Source organism: Oncorhynchus gorbuscha, linkage group LG02 (assembly GCF_021184085.1).
Source record: "Oncorhynchus gorbuscha isolate QuinsamMale2020 ecotype Even-year linkage group LG02, OgorEven_v1.0, whole genome shotgun sequence".
In the NCBI taxonomy this organism is placed as follows: domain Eukaryota; kingdom Metazoa; phylum Chordata; class Actinopteri; order Salmoniformes; family Salmonidae; genus Oncorhynchus; species Oncorhynchus gorbuscha.
Genome location: NC_060174.1, coordinates 109,507,948 through 109,529,200, shown reverse-complemented (window position 1 = coordinate 109,529,200; position 21,253 = coordinate 109,507,948). Strand labels below are relative to the sequence as shown.

The 21,253-nt window shown below is 48.5% G+C and overlaps 2 protein-coding genes across 3 annotated transcripts in view; one reads left to right on the top strand and one right to left on the bottom strand.

The window, feature by feature from the left end:
- LOC123995284 (solute carrier family 46 member 3-like) overlaps positions 1-3,004 on the top strand; it is an 82,157-nt gene extending 79,153 nt beyond the window's left edge. Inside the window, exons 6-8 of one of the 2 annotated variants that reach the window (XR_006831803.1) lie at positions 975-1,079; positions 1,503-1,759; positions 1,828-3,004. Coding sequence is in view for 1 of the 2 variants with exons in the window: in XM_046298794.1 (XP_046154750.1) it covers positions 975-1,074 (100 nt within the window). In the remaining variant the exon portion in view is untranslated. Of the gene's footprint in view, positions 1-974; positions 1,080-1,502 lie in introns of both variants that reach the window. The other variant, XM_046298794.1, reaches the window with a different exon arrangement.
- An 8,979-nt stretch (positions 3,005-11,983) lies between these two features.
- The window catches only part of LOC123995277 (B-cell receptor CD22-like), a 43,618-nt gene continuing 34,348 nt past the window's right edge, over positions 11,984-21,253 (bottom strand). The window contains exons 8-11 of the mRNA XM_046298781.1: positions 20,321-20,605; positions 19,196-19,283; positions 18,786-18,855; positions 11,984-12,557 (exon numbers count right to left, since the gene is read on the bottom strand). Of these exons, the coding sequence (XP_046154737.1) occupies positions 12,315-12,557; positions 18,786-18,855; positions 19,196-19,283; positions 20,321-20,605 (686 nt within the window). The 3' untranslated portion in view covers positions 11,984-12,314. The remainder of the gene's footprint in view (positions 12,558-18,785; positions 18,856-19,195; positions 19,284-20,320; positions 20,606-21,253) is intronic.

The following is a 21,253-nucleotide window of genomic DNA, read 5'->3' as shown; positions in this document are numbered from 1 at the left end:
AATTAAAAGCCCCGAAAAGGTGAAAACTACAAACTGTATTCCACAGGGAATCTGCCGTTCACCTGTCCTCTTCTATAATGCCAGACTCTATGCAGGTCAAAGGATGTAGTGAGAGACTGGAGGCAGGTTCTTTGGACTCCCTGTCTCTCTCTGTCTCTCTCCCGGTCTCTCTGTCAATCTCTCCATCTCGCTCTCTCTCTCCCTGTCTCTCTCTGTCTCTCTCTCTGTCTCTCTCCCTGTCTCTGTCAGACTCTATGCAGGTCAAAGGATGTAGTGAGAGACTGGAGGCAGGTTCTTTGGACTCCCTGTCTCTCTCTGTCTCTCTCCCGGTCTCTCTGTCAATCTCTCCATCTCGCTCTCTCTCTCCCTGTCTCTCTCTGTCTCTCTCCCTGTCTCTGTCAATCTCTCCGTCTCGCTCTCTCTCTCCCTGTCTCTCTCTGTCTCTCTCCCTGTCTCTCTGTCAATCTCTCCGTCCCGCTCTCTCTCTCCCTGTCTCTCTCTGTCTCTCTCTCTGTCTCTCTCCCTGTCTCTCTGTCAATCTCTCCGTCTCGCTCTCTCTCTCCCTGTCTCTCTCTGTCTCTCTCTCTGTCTCTCTCCTGGTCTCTCTGTCAATCTCTCCATCTCGCTCTCTCTCTCCCTGTCTCTCTCTGTCTCTCTCTCTCTGTCTCTCTCCCGGTCTCTCTGTCAATCTCTCCGTCTCGCTCTCTCTCTCCCTGTCTCTCTCTGTCTCTCTCTCTGTCTCTCTCCCGGTCTCTCTCTCAATCTCTCAGTCTCGCTCTCTCTCCCTGTCTCTCTCTCTCTCTCCCTGTCTCTCTCTCAATCTCTGTCAATCTCTCCGTCTCGCTCTCTCTCACTGTTTCTCTCCACATATCTCCCTGTTTCTCTCCACATATCTCCCTGTCTCACCGTCTCACTCTCTCCCCGTCTCTTTCCCTCTCTCTGGCTCCTTCTCTTGCTCTTTCTGTGACCTACAGGATTGTGGGGCTGCTGGGGGTGGATGAAAGTAAAGAGGCAGAGGTCCTCATCCCAGAAGAGGAAGGCCTGGCCGGAGACGATGACCCTCTCCTCACCTGAGGCTGGTGAGGCAAGACTAGAAACCTTGGCCTGGTGCCCTTTGATTTGTTCTCTTCTCTTCTCTCTCACTCTGTGGGGTCTGTTCTGGCACCTACTGTAGATCTATACTTAATCTGTGTTTTGGAAAATTTGCCCATGGTGGCATGTGGATGGACAAACAGAGCTGGACTCTTAAACCAATCAGCAGTCGAGGACTCTAAGAGATCGATTACTTCAGTTTGAATTGTTCTGATATGAAGTCAGATTTTGGATGTTTCTAGAGGGCTTCAGTAACATAATAGCTTTTGGGCCCTGGGGAAAATATTGCAGAGCTCCTTCAATCTGGTCACTTATATATTATTCATACACATGTTATATTTCTGCCATCCATAATAATAACCTATGTCTATGATCAATGCAGTCATTCCAATGCATCTTTTTATGTACAGGGTGGCAGGTAGCGGTTGGGCCAGTAACCAAAAGGTCCTTGGTTCAAATCATCGAGCCGGCAAGGTGGAAAAATCTGTCGAATGTGTCCTTGAGGTTGCTCTGAATAAGAGAGTCTGCTAAGTGAACTTTTGTTTGTTGGGCGTCGGAATCACAGGTGCGTCGGAATCACAGGTGCGTCGGAATCACAGGTGCGTCGGAATCACAGGTGCGTCGGAATCACAGGTGCGTCGGAATCACAGGTGCGTCGGAATCACAGGTGCGTCGGAATCACAGGTGCGTCGGAATCACAGGTGCGTCGGAATCACAGGTGCGTCGGAATCACAGGTGCGTCGGAATCACAGGTGTTGCTTTTGGTTTGATTTCCCATCTTTTCTCAGCGTCAATTTCTCTGTCAAGTAAAGGCCGCGTTTTAATTAAACACAATTCTTCTGATATTCCGATCTCTCACTGTGGAATAATTAGTCGCTGTTATGACGTTGTACATGATTCAATTATTCACGTTGTTGCAACAACAAAAAAATGGGAAATAAGCAAATTGATTTTCCAAAATGTTTTAATAAGTAGCTAGAAGTCTCTGAAGTGAAATGAATATTGATATCAAACAGAGCGACCGTAATAGCAGACCGCGGTAATCTACCTAATTCACAGGTTCTGACTGTATATCATGTCCTACTTACCTGTTTACCTGTCTGGTCCTTCTGTAACTCAGTTGGTAGAGCATGGCGCTTGTAACGCCAGGGTAGTGGGTTCGATCCCCGGGACCACCCATACGTAGAATGTATGCACACATGACTGTAAGTCGCTTTGGATAAAAGCGTCTGCTAAATGGCATATATTATTATTATTATATTACTGATCTGTCTGTGTTGTCGTTACGTGACAAGGCTCAAACTGTCAAACTCGTTTAGCTGTGCCTTACACCAACATGATAGACTTGTATAGACGCTCAAGGAAATGCACTTTCTGTCTGAACTATGTCACGACTTTTGTTAGTTTCCCCAGTGATCAAAACTGGTTGAGAAAAGATGTCATTTCAATGGCAACTGGTTGGAATTACAGTGTTGCTCTTTGGGCTGACCCTAGACCAGTTTGGGCTCTTGCTGTCGTTGTCATGATGTCACAAACAGATCTACAAACAGATCTAGGATCAGGATGAAAACACTTTGTTGATTGATATTTCAACTACACTGTTACAGTAGGTTACCTCCACTTAATGATTGATTAACAACAACGATCAATAACTCAGAACTGATCATGTAAAAACCAGCATAGTCAATTGGATGTGAAGGACAGTATTGGAAAATACTACTTTAGAGAAGAATGTTTTAAAAAGTTGTATTTTGAAACCATTGGATGTGTGCTGTTATTTTTACAATAATTTATGACTGCCACACTGTTTGTGTAATTGTGTAAAATATTTTTTTTTAAATGTGTGACGGAATTTATGAAACTCTTTAATAATTAATTGTGTAAAATAAAATAAAAAATAAAATAAAAAATGTATTGGTATAAAATGTGTGACGGAATTCATGAAACTCTTTTTCATATGTTTTCTGACAACTAAACATTGAAGTGGCTGGACTGCATCATTTGCGGTCATTGGTTTCTAGAAAAGCAAAACCTGAGTGTAGTACCTACAGTGGCCACCAGGTGTCACTGTTGGATTAGGACGTAACGCCCACCGAATGATGTATAAAACCCCTAGAAAGTTGATGTTATACATTGGCCATTGAGAGGCTTTGAAGCCACCGGCCATTTTGGCATTCCCCTGTAGGAGCAGTCCTCCATATAAATTAATGAAATTCAACAGTATTTCAAATTAATGTTTCAAGGACCAAATGACATGTATTTTTGTTTGTTGTTGTGGGGACCGTAACATTGGTAATCCAAAAAAAGTATACTTCAAGGGAAAAAATAAATAAAATATTTTTAGATCACGTATTATAATTTAAAAGGATGCTGCACAGTCTTTTATCGAAGGCACTTCCTTCATCAACTCATCTCTGACCACTGGCTCCATCCCCTCCTCCCTCCCTCATCCCCTCCTCCTTCCCTCATCCCCTCCTCCTTCCCCCATCCCCTCCTCCCTCCCTCATCCCCTCCTCCCTTCTCCAGACCATCTCTGGAGACCTTCTCCCATTCATCACTTCCCTCATCCCCTCCTCCCTCCCTCATCCCCTCCTCCCGCCCACATCCCCTCCTCACTTCCCTCATCAACTCATCCCTGACCACTGGCTCCATCCCCTCCTCCCTCCCTCATCCCCTCCTCCCTCCTCATCCCCCTCCCTCCCTCATCCCCTCCTCACGTCCCTCATCAACTCATCCCTAACCACTGGCTGCATCCCCTCCTCCCTCCCTCATCCCCTCCTCCCTCCCTCATCCCCTCCTCACTTCCCTCATCAACTCATCCCTAACCACTGGCTCCATCCCCTCCTCCCTCATCCCCTCCTCCCTCCCTCATCCCCTCCTCCTTCCCTCATCCCCTCCTCACTTCCCTCATCAACTCATCCCTGACCACTGGCTGCATCCCCTCCTCCCTCCCTCATCCCCTCCTCCCTCCCTCATCCCCTCCTCCCTCCCTCATCCCCTCCTCACTTCCCTCATCAACTCATCCCTAACCACTGGCCCCATCCCCTCCTCCCTCATCCCCTCCTCCCTCATCCCCTCCTCCCTCCCTCATCCCCTCCTCACTTCCCTCATCAACTCATCCCTGACCACTGGCTCCATCCCCTCCTCCCTCCCTCATCCCCTCCTCCCTCCCTCATCCCCTCCTCCCTCCCTCATCCCCTCCCTCACCCCCTCCTCCCCCTCATCCCCTCCTCCCTCCCTCATCCCCTCCTCCCATCCCTCATCCCCTCCCTCATCCCCTCCTCCCTCCCTCATCCCCTCCTCCCTCCCTCATCCCCTCCCTCATCCCCTCCTCCCTCCCTCATCCCCTCCTCAAGAAACCAACTCTTGACTCATCTGACGTGTTTTCTTTCCAAAACCCTGTTTGCTGTTTCTGATCAACTCTGTCAGAATGATCTTCTGGACCCTAACCAATCAGGCTTCAAGACTGTTCACTCAACCGAGACTGCTCTTCTCTGTGTCATAGAGGCTCTCCACACTGCCAAAGCTGACTGTTTCCTCTGTTCTCATCCTCATTTACATTACATTTAAGTCATCTGACCACTGGCTCCATCCCCTCCTCCCTCCCTCATCCCCTCCTCCTTCCCCCATCCCCTCCTCCCTCCCCCATCCCCTCCTCCCTCCCTCATCCCCTCCTCCCTTCTCCAGACCATCTCTGGAGACCATTCATCACTTCCCTCATCCCCTCCTCCCTCCCTCATCCCCTCCTCCCGCCCACATCCTCCTAGATCTATCTGCTGCCTCCGATACAGTGAACCATCAGGTCTCCACCCTCTCAGGGCTGGTTGTCTCAGACTCTATCAGATCCTCCTCTCCACCCTCTCAGGGCTGGGAGTCTCAGTCTCTATCAGATCCTCCTCTCCACCCTCTCAGGGTTGGGAGTCTCAGTCTCTATCAGATCCTCCTCTCCACTCTCTCAGGGCTGGGAGTCTCAGTCTCTATCAGATCCTCCTCTCCACCCTCTCAGGGCTGGGAGACTCAGTCTCTGCCTCCTCTCCCCCCTCTCAGGGCTGGGCGTCTCAGTCTCTGCCTCCTCTCCACCCTCTCAGGGCTGGGCATCTCAGTCTCTGCCTCCTCTCCACCCTCTCAGGGCTGGGCGTCTCAGTCTCTGCCTCCTCTCCCCCCTCTCAGGGCTGGGCATCTCAGTCTCTGCCTCCTCTCCACCCTCTCAGGGCTGGGCGTCTCAGTCTCTGCCTCCTCTCCACCCTCTCAGGGCTGGGCGTCTCAGTCTCTGCCTCCTCTCCACCCTCTCAGGGCTGGGCGACTCAGGCTCTATCAGATCCACCTCTCCACCCTCTCAGGGCTGAGTGTCTCAGGCTCTATCAGATCCTCCTCTCCACCCTCTCAGGGCTGAGTGTCTCAGGCTCTATCAGATCCTCCTCTCCACCCTCTCAGGGCTGGGTGTCTCAGGCTCTATCAGATCCTCCTCTCCACCCTCTCAGATCTGAGCTTCTCAGGCTCTGCCCACTCTTGGATTGCATCCTACCTAGCAGGCTGCTCCTACCAGGTGACGTGGAGAGGATCTGTGTCTGCACCACATACTCTCACTACTGGTGTCCCCCAGGGCTCGGTTCTAGTCCCTCTCTTCTTCTCTCTATAGACCAAGTCACTCAGCTCTGTCATATCCTCGCATGGTCTCTCCTATCACTGCTATGAGGATTACACTCCACTACTTTTCTCCTTCCCCCCTTCTGACACCCAGGTGGCGCCACACATCTCTGTGTGCCTGGCAGATATCTCAACTTGGATGTCAGCCCACCACCTCAAGCTCAACCTGGACCAGATGAATCTGCTCCTCTTCCCAGAGAAGGCCTGCCTGCTCCAAGACCTCTCCATCACGGTGTCGCCCTCCCAGAGAGCAAATAACCTTGGTGTAACCATGGACAACACCCTGTCGTTCTCTGTAAACATCAAAGCAGTGACTCGCTCCTGCAGGTTCATGCTCTACAACATCTGTAGAGAGACTCTACCTCACACAGGGAGTGGCGCAGGTCCTAATCCACTTGTCATCTCCCGTCTGGACTACTGCAACTCGCTGTTGGCTGGGTCCCTCTCTTGTGCCATCAAACCCCTGCAACTTATCCAGAACGATGCTGCCCGCCTGGTGTTCAACCTTCCCAAGTTCTCCCATGTCACTCTGCTCCTCTTCACACTCCACTGGCTTCCAGTTGAAGCTCACATCCACTCCAGGCCATGGTGCTTACCTACAGAACAGCAAGAGGAACTGCCCCTCTCTACCTTCAGGCTCTGCTCCAACCCTACACCCCAACCCATCTACTACTAGACCATGGTGTTACCTACAGAACAGCAAGAGGAACTGCCCCTCTCTACCTTCAGGCTCTGCTCCAACCCTACACCCCAACCCATCCACTACTAGACCATGGTGCTTCCCTATGGAACAGCAAGAGGAACTGCCCCTCCCTACCTTCAGGCTCTGTTCCAACCCTACACCCCAACCTGAGCACTCTGTTCTGCCACCTCTGGTCTCTCTGCCCTCCCACCCCTACAGGAGGCAGCTCCCGTTCAGCCCAGTCCAAGCTCTTCTCTGTCCTCCCACCCCTACAGGAGGCAGCTCCCACTCAGCCCAGTCCAAGCTCTTTTCTGTCCCCCCACCCCTACAGGAGGGCAGCTCCCGCTCAGCCCAGTCCAAGCTCTTCTCTGCCCTCCCACCCCTAACAGCAGAGTCCCTGCCCATCTTCTGAAAACTTCTGAAACTTCTTCAAACAGTATCTTAAATAATCCTCCTCACCTTGACCCCCCCCCTTCCCTGAACAATAAAATATATATACTGCTCAAAAAAATAAAGGGAACACTTAAACAACACAATGTAACTCCAAGTCAATCACACTTCAGTGTAGTGTCCAGAGCATGGAGGCGCTACCAGGAGACAGGCCAGTACATCAGGAGACGTGGAGGAGGCCGTAGGAGGGCAACAACCCAGCAGCAGGACCGCTACCTCCGCCTTTGTGCAAGGAGGAGCAGGAGGAGCACTGCCAGAGCCCTGCAAAATGACCTCTAGCAGGTGACAAATGTGCATGTGTCTGCTCAAACGGTCAGAAACAGACTCCATGAGGGTGGTATGAGGGCCCGACGTCCACAGGTGGGGGTTGTGCTTACATCCCAACACCATGCAGGACGTTTGGCATTTGCCAGAGAACACCAAGATTGGCAAATTCGCCACTGGCGCCCTGTGCCCTTCACAGATGAAAGCAGGTTCACACTAAGCACATGTGACAGACCTGACAGAGTAGGGAGAAGCCGTGGAGAACATTCTGCTGCCTGCAACATCCTCCAGTATGACCGGTTTGGCGGTGGGTCAGTCATGGTGTGGGGTGGCATTTCTTTGGGGGGCTGCTCCTACGATATTGCCACTCCTATTTGCCACATCTTCAATTTAAGCCTACTAGAGAGCGTGTTCCCTCAGGCTTGGAGGGAAGATAAAGTCATTCCGCTACCTAAGAATAGGAAAGCCCCCCTTTACTGGCTCAAAAGGCTGACCCTTTGTAAACTTTTGGAAGAAATTGTGTTTGACCGGATACAATGCTGTTTTACTGTAAACAAATTGACAACAGCCTATAGCTTATAGGAAAGGACATTCAACAAGCACAGCACTTACACAATTTACTAATTATTAATGGAGATCCATAATAAACCCCAGGAAGAGTAGCTGCTGCCATGGCAGGAACTAATGGGGATCCATAATAAACCCCAGGAAGAGTAGCTACTGCCTTGGCAGGAACTAATGGGGATCCATAATAAACCCCAGGAAGGAAGAGTAGCTGCTGCCTTGGCAGGAACTAATGGGGATCCATAATAAACCCCAGGAAGGAAGAGTAGCTGCTGCCTTGGCAGGAACTAATGGGGATCCATAATAAACCCCAGGAAGAGTAGCTGCTGCCTTGGCAGGAACTAATGGGGATCCATAATAAACCCCAGGAAGAGTAGCTGCTGCCTTGACAGGAACTAATGGGGATCCATAATAAACCCCAGGAAGAGTAGCTGCTGCCTTGGCAGGAACTAATGGGGATCCATAATAAACCCCAGGAAGAGTAGCTGCTGTCTTGGCCGTGGATAGGGTTTACCTGACGAAACAAGCTGAATTATTTTACATTAGCAATCAGGATTAAGTGCCTTGCTCAATATTGTTCACCTAATCGGCTCTGATATTCAAACCAGCAACCTTTTGGTTACTGGTCAAATGCTCTTAACCGCTAGTGTACCTGCCACCCCATTTACATTCTTGAAATCATCGGTTAGGTACTCAGATCCCGACTCAGATCCGACTCAGATCCCGACTCAGATCCCGACTCAGATCCCGACTCAGATCCCGACTCAGATCCCGACTCAGATCCCGACTCATTCTGTAGCTTTTGGCCGGAACAAGGTGTTTGGGTTGCCAGGCAAAAATAAGGTTTGAGTATTGGATAAACGTTATTCCTCTGTCTCCACCCACTGTGTCATATCCTGGGCCACAATCTCTCTATTATAAACTTATTTGGATTTTATTCAACATTGTTTTTTTTATAATTCCAGAGTTTATAAATACAGCGTTACATTCACAGAAAGCAAAACAAACGAAGTCTCCATTGTGTCCCTCCTGGGCTCCTGGAGACAATCAGCCAGTCAGATAGCATTCTATTGGTCCAGGTTCTAGAGTCTTTTGTTGCCCTTCCTTTCCTGCTTGTCCTGCGTTAACCCCACCCTCCCTGCCAGTTCCTGACCCAACCACGGCATTCATTCTCACTCCGGCTTTTGTCTTACTAGGACGTTAAGACACAATTCCCAAGCTCCGAATCCGCCTCTTCCTCCTCTGGCTGTTGTCCTTTGATGCTGGCCTCTCTCCCCCATGTCCCCCCTCCTCCTTGTCTCCCCTTCCCTCCTTTGTCCCCCTCCCTACTAACCCATACCCCCCTACTTTCTACACTGTAAAGCCAAGTGTTTATGATCTGAACAGATAGCTAAACACTTTTCTGGAACACTTTTTACTCTTCAAGGCATTTAGAAGTTCAACAAAAACATGTCACAGTGTTTAAATCATAACAGCAGTGTTTAAATCATAACAACAGGGTTTAAATCATAACAACAGGGTTTAAATCAGAACAACAGGGTTTAAATCATAACAACAGGGTTTAAATCATAACAACAGGGTTTAAATCAGAACAACATGGTTTAAATCATAACAACAGGGTTTAAATCATAACAACAGGGTTTAAATCAGAACAACAGTGTTTAAATCATAACAGCAGTGTTTAAATCATAACAACAGGGTTTAAATCATAACAACAGGGTTTAAATCATAACAACAGGGTTTAAATCATAACAACAATGTTCACATAGTCCCCAAAAGGAAAAGGTAACTGAACTAAATGACTATCGCCCCGTAGCACTCACTTCCTGTCATCATGAAGTGCTTTGATAGGCTAGTCAAGGATCATATCACCTCCACCCTACTTGACACCCTAGACCCACTTCAGTTTGCTTACCGCCCCAACAGGTCAACAGACGATGCAATCGCCATCCAACTTCACACTGCCCTGACCCATCTGGACAAGAGGAATACCTATGTAAGAATGCTGTTCATTGACCACAGCGCAGCGTTCAAAACCATACCTTCCAAGCTCATAATCAAGCTGGAGGCCCTGGGTCTCAACCCTGCCATCCTGGACTTCCTGACGGGCCGCCCCCAGGTGGTGAAGGTAGGAAACAACACCACCATTTTCACTGACCCTGAACACCGGGGCCCCACCAAGGGTGCATGCTCAGCCTCCGCCTGTACTCCCTGTTCACCCATGACTGCGTGGCCATGCACGACTCCAACTCAATCATCAAGTTTGCAGACGACACAACAGCAGTGGGCTTGATTACCAATAACGACGAGACGGCCTACAGGGAGGAGGTGAGGGCCCTCAGAGTGTGGTGTCAGGAAAATAACCTCTCACTCAACGTCAACAAAACAAAGGAGATGATCGTGGACCTCAGGACACAGCAGAGGGTGCACCCCCCTATCCACATCGAAGGGACAGCAGCGGAGAAGGAGAAGGTGGAAAGTTCCCTCGGCGTAGTAGAATGTTCATCACTAAAGTAGAATGTTCATCACTAAAGTAGAATGTTCATCACTAAAGTAGAATGTTCATCACTAAAGTAGAATGTTCATCTCTAAAGTAGCATGTTCATCACTAAAGTAGCATGTTCATCTCTAAAGTAGCATGTTCATCTAAAGTAGCATGTTCATCTCTAAAGTAGCACGTTCATCTCTAAAGTAGCACGTTCATCTCTAAAGTAGCACGTTCATCTCTAAAGTAGCATGTTCATCTCTAAAGTAGCATGTTCATCTCTAAAGTAGCATGTTCATCTCTAAAGTAGCATGTTCATCTCTAAAGTAGCATGGTCAGGAGAGAGTATTAAGTTTTATGTTCCTCGGCGTACACATCACAGACAAACTGAAATGGTCCACCCACACAGACAGGGTGATGAAGAAGGCGTAACAGCGCCTCTTCAACTTCAGGACGCTGAAGAAATTTGGCTTGTCACCCAAAACCCTGACAAACTTTTATAGATGCACAATCGAGAGCATCCTGTCGGGCTGTATCACCGCCTGGTACGGCAACTGCTCCGCCCATAGCCGTAAGGCTCTCCAGAGGGTAGTGAGGTCTGCACAACGCATCACCGGGGGAAACTACCTCCCCTCCAGGACACCTACACCACCCGATGTTACAGGAAGGCCATAAAGATCATCAAGGACAACAACCACCCGAGCCACTGCCTGTTCACCCCGCTATCATCCAGAAGGCGAGGTCAGTACAGGTGCATCAAAGCTGGGACCGAGAGACTGAAAAACAGCTTCTATCTCAAGGCCATCAGACTGTTAAACAGCTTCTATCTCAAGGCCATCAGACTGTTAAACAGCTTCTAACTCAAGGCCATCAGACTGTTAAACAGCTTCTATCTCAAGGCCCTCAGACTGTTAAACAGCTTCTATCTCAAGGCCATCAGACTGTTAAACAGCTTCTATCTCAAGGCCATCAGACTGTTAAACAGCTTCTATCTCAAGGCCATCAGACTGTTAAACAGCTTCTAACTCAAGGCCATCAGACTGTTAAACAGCTTCTAACTCAAGGCCATCAGACTGTTAAACAGCTTCTATCTCAAGGCCATCAGACTGTTAAACAGCCACCAGTAACTCAGAGAGACTGAAGAACAGCTTCTATCTCAATGCCATCAGACTGCTAAACAGAAATCACTAACTCAGAGAGGCTGCTGCCTACATTGAGACCCAATCACTGGACACTTTAATAAATGGATCACTAGGGACTTTATAAAATGCCACTTTAATAGCGTTTACATATATTACATTACTCATCTCATATGTATATACTGTATTTTATACCATCTATTGCACCTTGCTTATGCCGTTCGTCCATCACTCATCCATATATTTATATGTACATATTCTCATTCACCCCTTTAGATGTGTGTGTATTGGGTAGTTGGGGAATTGTTAGATACTTGCTACTGCACTGTCGGAACTAGAAGCATTTCACTACACTCACATTAACATCTGCTAACCATGTGTATGTGACCAATAACATCTGCTAGCCATGTGTATGTGACCAATAACATCTGCTAACCATGTGTATGTGACCAATAGCATCTGCTAACCATGTGTATGTGACCAATATCATCTGCTAACCATGTGTATGTGACCAATAACATCTGCTAATCATGTGTATGTGACGAATAACATCTGCTAACCATGTGTATGTGACCAATAACATCTGCTAACCATGTGACCATTAACATCTGCTAACCATGTGACCAATAACATCTGATAACCATGTGTATGTGACGAATAACATCTGCTAACCATGTGTATGTGACCAATAACATCTGCTAACCATGTGACCAATAACATCTGCTAAACATGTGTATGTGACCAATATCATCTGATAACCATGTGTATGTGACCAATAACATATGCTTTGATTTGAACAGGGTTCAGCTCATAACAACAGATTGTAAAACAGCAGAACATATAGGTGTTCTGGTTGGAAACTGACATACAGGTGTTCTCCTGGTTGGAAACTGTCACCCTCTCTCACCCCTGATGTCACCTGTGATGTCACCCGTGATGTCACCCCTGCTGTTACCTGTGATGTCACCTGTGATGTCACCCCCCCTGCTCCCTACCCCTCTATCCAGGTCGTGGTGGTGTCCAGGCTGGAGTGCTGGAGGGGTACGTGATCACAGTTAGGGGGGCCTATGGGTGGGGGTTTGTAGTGTAGACCTCCAGGAGGGTCTGTGGGTTGGGGCCCATGGAGGTCTGGATTAACCCCTCTGGTCCCTTTCCCATTGGCCCCGTTGGCTCGCGGGTGTCCGGTCAGGGTGGATTTACTGGCGTACAGAGAGTCCTCTTCCTGAGAGAGAGTCTAGAAGATAGAAGACACACTAAACAATCTGTATGGAAAAACTTTAAAAAACGATGTGCTGGTGAGCACAAATTGTTCAAATGTGTGGAGAGTTGGTATAAGGTGGAGAGAGTTGGTAGAAGGTGGAGAGTGTTGGTATAAGGTGGGGAGAGAGTTGGTATAAGGTGTGGAGAGTTGGTATAAGGTGGGAAGAGTTGGTATAAGGTGGAGAGAGTTGGTATAAGGTGGGGAGAGAGTTGGTATAAGGTGGAGAGAGTTGGTATAAGGTGGAGAGAGTTGGTATAAGGTGGGGAAGGAGTTGGTATAAGGTGGGGAGGGAGTTGGTAGAAGGTGGAGAGAGTTGGTAGATGGTGGAGAGAGAGTTGGTAGAAGGTGGGGAGAGAGTTGGTATAAGGTGGAGAGAGTTGGTATAAGGTGGAGAGAGAGTTGGTAGAAGGTGGAGAGAGAGTTGGTAGAAGGTGGGGAGAGAGTTGGTATAAGGTGGGGAGAGAGTTGGTATAAGGTGGAGAGAGTTGGTATAAGGTGGAGAGAGGGAGAGAGTTGGTAGAAGGTGGAGAGAGAGTTGGTATAAGGTGGAGAGAGAGTTGGTATAAGGTGGAGAGAGTTGGTAGAAGGTGGAGAGAGGGAGAGAGTTGGTATAAGGTGGAGAGAGTTGGTATAAGGTGGGGAGAGAGTTGGTATAAGGTGGGGAGAGAGTTGGTATGAGGTGGAGAGAGTTGGTATAAGGTGGAGAGAGAGTTGGTAGAAGGTGGAGAGAGAGTTGGTAGAAGGTGGGGAGAGAGTTGGTATAAGGTGGAGAGAGAGTTGGTATAAGGTGGAGAGAGTTGGTAGAAGGTGGAGAGAGGGAGAGAGTTGGTAGAAGGTGGAGAGAGAGTTGGTATAAGGTGGAGAGAGAGTTGGTAGAAGGTGGAGAGAGTTGGTATAAGGTGGAGAGAGTTGGTATAAGGTGGAGAGAGGGAGAGAGTTGGTAGAAGGTGGAGAGAGAGTTGGTAGAAGGTGGAGAGAGAGTTGGTAGAAGGTGGAGAGAGAGTTGGTAGAAGGTGGAGAGAGTTGGTAGATGGTGGAGAGAGAGTTGGTAGAAGGTGGAGAGAGAGTTGGTAGAAGGTGGGGAGAGAGTTGGTATAAGATGGAGAGAGTTGGTATAAGGTGGAGAGAGTTGGTATAAGGTGGAGAGAGGGAGAGAGTTGGTAGAAGGTGGAGAGAGAGTTGGTATAAGGTGGAGAGAGGGAGAGAGTTGGTAGAAGGTGGGGAGAGAGTTGGTATAAGGTGGAGAGAGTTGGTATAAGGTGGAGAGAGTTGGTATAAGGTGGGGAGAGAGTTGGTATAAGGTGGGGAGAGAGTTAGTATAAGGTGGAGAGAGTTGGTATAAGGTGGAGAGAGAGTTGGTAGAAGGTGGAGAGAGAGTTGGTAGAAGGTGGGGAGAGAGTTGGTATAAGGTGGGGAGAGAGTTGGTATAAGGTGGAGAGAGTTGGTATAAGGTGGAGAGAGGGAGAGAGTTGGTAGAAGGTGGAGAGAGAGTTGGTATAAGGTGGAGAGAGAGTTGGTATAAGGTGGAGAGAGTTGGTAGAAGGTGGAGAGAGGGAGAGAGTTGGTATAAGGTGGAGAGAGTTGGTATAAGGTGGGGAGAGAGTTGGTATAAGGTGGGGAGAGAGTTGGTATAAGGTGGAGAGAGAGTTGGTAGAAGGTGGAGAGAGAGTTGGTAGAAGGTGGGGAGAGAGTTGGTATAAGGTGGAGAGAGAGTTGGTATAAGGTGGAGAGAGTTGGTAGAAGGTGGAGAGAGTTGGTAGAAGGTGGAGAGAGGGAGAGAGTTGGTAGAAGGTGGAGAGAGAGTTGGTATAAGGTGGAGAGAGAGTTGGTATAAGGTGGAGAGAGTTGGTAGAAGGTGGAGAGAGGGAGAGAGTTGGTAGAAGGTGGAGAGAGAGTTGGTATAAGGTGGAAAGAGTTGGTATAAGGTGGAGAGAGTTGGTATAAGGTGGAGAGAGTTGGTATAAGGTGGGGAGAGTTGGTATAAGGTGGGGAGAGAGTTGGTATAAGGTGGAGAGAGTTGGTATAAGGTGGAGAGAGTTGGTATAAGGTGGAGAGAGAGTTGGTATAAGGTGTGGAGAGAGTTGGTATAAGGTGGAGAGAGTTGGTAGAAGGTGGGGAGAGAGTTGGTAGAAGGTGGGGAGAGAGTTGGTATAAGGTGTGGAGAGAGTTGGTATAAGGTGGGGAGAGAGTTGGTATAAGGTGGAGAGAGTTGGTATAAGGTGGAGAGAGTTGGTAGAAGGTGGGGAGAGAGTTGGTATAAGGTGGAGAGGGAGTTGGTATAAGGTGGAGAGAGAGTTGGTATAAGGTGGAGAGAGAGTTGGTATAAGGTGGAGAGAGTTGGTATAAAGTGGGGAGAGAGTTGGTATAAGGTGGAGAGAGTTGGTATAAGGTGGAGAGAGAGTTGGTATAAGGTGGAGAGAGAGTTGGTATAATGTGGAGAGAGAGTTGGTATAAGGTGGAGAGAGAGTTGGTAGAAGGTGGAGAGAGTTGGTATAAGGTGGGGAGAGTTGGTAGAAGGTGTGGAGAGATAGTTGGTAGAAGGTGTGGAGAGAGTTGGTATAAGGTGTGGAGAGAGAGTTGGTAGAAGGTGGGGAGAGGGAGAGAGTTGGTATAAGGTGTGGAGAGAGTTGGTAGAAGGTGGAGAGAGTTGGTATAAGGTGGAAAGAGTTGGTATAAGGTGGAGAGAGAGTTGGTATAAGGTGTGGAGAGAGTTGGTATACGGTGGAGAGAGTTGGTAGAAGGTGGGGAGAGAGTTGGTAGAAGGTGGGGAGAGAGTTGGTATAAGGTGTGGAGAGAGTTGGTATAAGGTGGGGAGAGAGTTGGTATAAGGTGGAGAGAGTTGGTATAAGGTGGAGAGAGTTGGTAGAAGGTGGGGAGAGAGTTGGTATAAGGTGGAGAGAGAGTTGGTATAAGGTGGAGAGAGAGTTGGTATAAGGTGGAGAGAGAGTTGGTATAAGGTGGAGAGAGTTGGTATAAAGTGGGAGAGAGTTGGTATAAGGTGGAGAGAGTTGGTATAAGGTGGAGAGAGAGTTGGTATAAGGTGGAGAGAGAGTTGGTATAATGTGGAGAGAGAGTTGGTATAAGGTGGAGAGAGAGTTGGTAGAAGGTGGAGAGAGTTGGTATAAGGTGGGGAGAGTTGGTAGAAGGTGTGGAGAGATAGTTGGTAGAAGGTGTGGAGAGAGTTGGTATAAGGTGTGGAGAGAGAGTTGGTAGAAGGTGGGGAGAGGGAGAGAGTTGGTATAAGGTGTGGAGAGAGTTGGTAGAAGGTGGAGAGAGAGCTGGTAGAAGGTGTGGAGAGAGTTGGTATAAGGTGGAGAGAGAGTTGGTATGAGGTGGAGAGAGAGTTGGTAGAAGGTGGAGAGAGAGCTGGTAGAAGGTGGGGAGAGTTGGTATAAGGTGGAGAGAGTTGGTATAAGGTGGAGAGAGTTGGTATAAGGTGGGGAGAGAGTTGGTATAAGGTGGAGAGAGAGTTGGTATAAGGTGTGGAGAGAGTTGGTATAAGGTGGGGAGAGAGTTGGTATAAGGTGGGGAGAGAGTTGGTATAAGGTGGAGAGAGAGTTGGTATAAGGTGGAGAGAGAGTTGGTATAAGGTGGAGAGAGAGTTGGTATAAGGTGGAGAGAGAGTTGGTATAAGGTGGAGAGAGAGTTGGTATAAGGGGAGAGAGTTGGTATAAAGTGTGGAGAGAGAGTTGGTAGAAGGTGGGGAGAGGGAGAGAGTTGGTATAAGGTGTGGAGAGAGTTGGTAGAAGGTGGAGAGAGTTGGTATAATGTGGAGAGAGAGTTGGTATAAGGTGGAGAGAGAGTTGGTAGAAGGTGGAGAGAGTTGGTATAAGGTGGGGAGAGTTGGTAGAAGGTGTGGAGAGATAGTTGGTAGAAGGTGTGGAGAGAGTTGGTATAAGGTGTGGAGAGAGAGTTGGTAGAAGGTGGGGAGAGGGAGAGAGTTGGTATAAGGTGTGGAGAGAGTTGGTAGAAGGTGGAGAGAGTTGGTATAAGGTGGAGAGAGTTGGTATAAGGTGGAGAGAGAGTTGGTATAAGGTGTGGAGAGAGTTGGTATACGGTGGAGAGAGTTGGTAGAAGGTGGGGAGAGAGTTGGTAGAAGGTGGGGAGAGAGTTGGTATAAGGTGTGGAGAGAGTTGGTATAAGGTGGGGAGAGAGTTGGTATAAGGTGGAGAGAGTTGGTATAAGGTGGAGAGAGTTGGTAGAAGGTGGGGAGAGAGTTGGTATAAGGTGGAGAGAGAGTTGGTATAAGGTGGAGAGAGAGTTGGTATAAGGTGGAGAGAGAGTTGGTATAAGGTGGAGAGAGTTGGTATAAAGTGGGGAGAGAGTTGGTATAAGGTGGAGAGAGTTGGTATAAGGTGGAGAGAGAGTTGGTATAAGGTGGAGAGAGAGTTGGTATAATGTGGAGAGAGAGTTGGTATAAGGTGGAGAGAGAGTTGGTAGAAGGTGGAGAGAGTTGGTATAAGGTGGGGAGAGTTGGTAGAAGGTGTGGAGAGATAGTTGGTAGAAGGTGGGAGAGAGTTGGTATAAGGTGTGGAGAGAGGGTAGAAGGTGGGGAGAGGGAGAGAGTTGGTATAAGGTGTGGAGAGAGTTGGTAGAAGGTGGAGAGAGAGCTGGTAGAAGGTGTGGAGAGTTGGTATAAGGTGGAGAGAGAGTTGGTATGAGGTGGAGAGAGAGTTGGTAGAAGGTGGAGAGAGAGCTGGTAGAAGGTGGGAGAGTTGGTATAAGGTGGAGAGAGTTGGTATAAGGTGGAGAGAGTTGGTATAAGGTGGGGAGAGAGTTGGTATAAGGTGGAGAGAGAGTTGGTATAAGGTGTGGAGAGAGTTGGTATAAGGTGGGGAGAGAGTTGGTATAAGGTGGGGAGAGAGTTGGTATAAGGTGGAGAGAGAGTTGGTATAAGGTGGAGAGAGAGTTGGTATAAGGTGGAGAGAGAGTTGGTATAAGGTGGAGAGAGAGTTGGTATAAGGTGGAGAGAGAGTTGGTATAAGGGGGAGAGAGTTGGTATAAAGTGGGGAGAGAGTTGGTATAAGGTGGAGAGAGTTGGTATAAGGTGGAGAGAGAGTTGGTATAATGTGGAGAGAGAGTTGGTATAAGGTGGAGAGAGAGTTGGTAGAAGGTGGAGAGAGTTGGTATAAGGTGGGGAGAGTTGGTAGAAGGTGTGGAGAGATAGTTGGTAGAAGGTGTGGAGAGAGTTGGTATAAGGTGTGGAGAGGGAGAGAGTTGGTATAAGGTGTGGAGAGAGTTGGTAGAAGGTGGAGAGAGAGCTGGTAGAAGGTGTGGAGAGAGTTGGTATAAGGTGGAGAGAGAGTTGGTATGAGGTGGAGAGAGAGTTGGTAGAAGGTGGAGAGAGAGCTGGTAGAAGGTGGAGAGAGAGCTGGTAGAAGGTGGAGAGAGAGTTGGTGTGAGGTGGAGAGAGAGCTGGTAGAAGGTGGAGAGAGAGCTGGTAGAAGGTGGAGAGAGAGTTGGTGTGAGGTGGAGAGAGAGCTGGTAGAAGGTGGAGAGAGAGTTGGTAGAAGGTGGAGAGAGAGTTGGTAGAAGGTGGAGAGAGAGTTGGTAGAAGGTGGAGAGAGAGTTGGTATAAGGTGGAGAGAGAGTTGGTAGAAGGTGGAGAGAGAGTTGGTAGAAGGTGGAGAGAGAGTTGAAAAACAAAGCTGGTGATGGACACCACTCAGTAAACGGAGCACGTAGAATAATGGGATGTGCAGACCAGGCTGTGTTGAGAGAGGTACCAGACAAAGTCAATCAGACCAGGCTGTGTTGCGAGAGGTACCAGACAAAGTCAATCAGATCAGGCTGTGTTGAGAGAGGTACCAGACAAAGTCAATCAGATCAGGCTGTGTTGAGAGAGGTACCAGACAAAGTCAATCAGATCAGGCTGTGTTGAGAGAGGTACCAGACAAAGTCAATCAGATCAGGCTGTGTTGAGAGAGGTACCAGACAAGGAGAGAGGCATAAAACAGGGCAGTAAACAGGATAGGTTGGGGAGGATACAGGAAGGGTGGGTGTGTGTGTGTGTGTTTGGGTGTGTGTGTTTGGGTGTGTGTGTGTGTGTGTGTGTGTGTGTGTGTGTGTGTGTGTGTGTGTGTGTGTGTGTGTGTGTGTGTGTGTGTGTGTGTGTGTGTGTGTGTGTGTGTGTGTGTGTGTGTGTGTGTGTGTGTGTGTGTGTGTGTGTGTGTGTGTGTGTGTGTGTGTACTGACACTTACCCAGTCAGTTAGTATGAGCTCTGTTATGTCCTCCGGTTTCAGATCCCAGGTTGTCTTGGCATGCAATCTCCTGTGTTTACAACCATATATCAGTCTCCTGTGTTTACAACCATATATCAGTCTCCTGTGTGTACAACCATATATCAGCCTCCTGTGTTTACAACCATATATCAGTCTCCTGTGTTTACAACCATATATCAGTCTCCTGTGTTTACAACCATATATCAGTCTCCTGTGTTTACAACCATATATCAGTCTCCTGTGTTTACAACCATATATCAGTCTCCTGTGTTTACAACCATATATCATTCATGTCTGGATAACCTGATGTCTGCCAAATACTGAACAGGATAAAGTTATGAACAGTGTTCTTACACTCAGCAGCACGGTATGAGGGGTGTATGACTGACCTGGCAATGACACATGTTACGACGCACAGCAACAGCATCCCAGCAGCACCTGCCCCAGCTCCCACCAACAGAGACAGCATCTGGTAACCTACGGTCAGAAGGACGAGACATGAAAGAGACCGGGAGACCAGCTCTCTCTCACTTGTTTCTGTCTGTTCCACTTCAGCTCCATCTGTCTTTCTCACCTGTCCAGGTGTCTTACCTGTTGACGTGGAACTGTCTAAGCTATCCTTCCTCAGAGGATTCTGTTCCACTTCAGCTCCATCTGTCTTTCTCACCTGTCCAGGTGTCTTACCTGTTGACGTGGAACTGTCTAAGCTATCCTTCCTCAGAGGATTCTGTTCCACTTCAGCTCCATCTGTCTTTCTCACCTGTCCAGGTGTCTTACCTGTTGACGTGGAACTGTCTAAGCTATCCTTCCTCAGAGGATTCTGTTCCACTTCAGCTCCATCTGTCTTTCTCACCTGTCCAGGTGTCTTACCTGTTGACCTGTGGAACTGTCTAAGCTATCCTTCCTCAGAGGATTCTGTTCCACTTCAGCTCCATCTGTCTTTCTCACCTGTCCAGGTGTCTTACCTGTTGACGTGGAACTGTCTAAGCTATCCTTCCTCAGAGGATTCTGTTCCACTTCAGCTCCATCTGTCTTTCTCACCTGTCCAGGTGTCTTACCTGTTGACGTGGAACTGTCTAAGCTATCCTTCCTCAGAGGATTCTGTTCCACTTCAGCTCCATCTGTCTTTCTCATCACCTGTCCAGGTGTCTTACCTGTTGACGTGGAACTGTCTAAGCTATCCTTCCTCAGAGGATTCTGTTCCACTTCAGCTCCATCTGTCTTTCTCATCACCTGTCCAGGTGTGTTTTAACTGTTCCTCTTACCTGTGGAGGTGGCACAGAGTTGCAGCCTGGCAGAGTCCTGACAGTTGGAGCGGTCCCTATTTATCTCTCACCTGACCCTTTATCTCTCACCTGACCCTTTACCTACACAGGTGTCTTACCTGTAGAGGTGTCTTACCTGTGGAGGTGTGTCTTACCAGTGGAGGTGTGTCTTACCTATGGAAGTGTGTCTTACCTATGGAGAGTGTCTTACCTGTTGAGGTGTGTCTTACCTGTGGAGGTGTGTTTTACCTGTGGAGGTGACACAAAGCTGCAGACTGGCAGAGCCCTGAGAGTTGGAGCTGAGGCAAAGTGCAGTGGGCGTGTCTTCTTGTGATTGACGGATGGTGAGAGTACTCCTGAGGCCAATTCTGCCCAGAGGCTCCTCCCTGATGGCCGTGGCTGTGGAATGATTGACATGTCGGCCAGACAGACGCCACTGCACCAAGGGAGCGGGGTTAGCGTGGCTGTCACAGGTACAGCTGACCTGAGATCCGGAGTGGAGGCAGCGAGAGGAGGATGAGATCTGAGGAGCAACTAGAAAGAAGAGACAGAAGAACAAGGAGAGGAATTAACATTTTCTATTCAAGTTTGACCTTCATCCTTATTTTATAGTTAATGAAACTTTGATAACTCATACTGTTTCATTAATTGCTAACGAGCAAAATGTTTGATTGAGGACAAAAAACCATAACATCTAGGGTTACACCGAGGGTTACACCTAGGGTTACACCGAGGGTTACACCGAGGGTTACACCTAGGATTACACCGAGGGTTACACCGAGGGTTACACCTAGGGTTACACCGAGGGTTACACCGAGGGTTACATCGAGGGTTACAACGAGGGTTACATCTAGGGTTACACCGAGGGTTACATCTAGGGTTACACCGAGGGTTACACCTAGGGTTACACCTAGGGTTACACCGAGGGTTACATCTAGGGTCACACCGAGGGTCACACTGAGGGTTACATCTAGGGTTACACCGAGGGTTACACCGAGGGTTACATCTAGGGTTACACCGAGGGTTACATCTAGGGTTACACCGAGGGTTGCACCTAGGGTTACACCGAGAGGGTTACACCGAGGGTTACACCGAGGGTTACACTGAGAGGGTTACATCTAGGGTTACATCGAGGGTTACACTGAGGGTTACATCTAGGGTTACACCGAGGGTTACACCGAG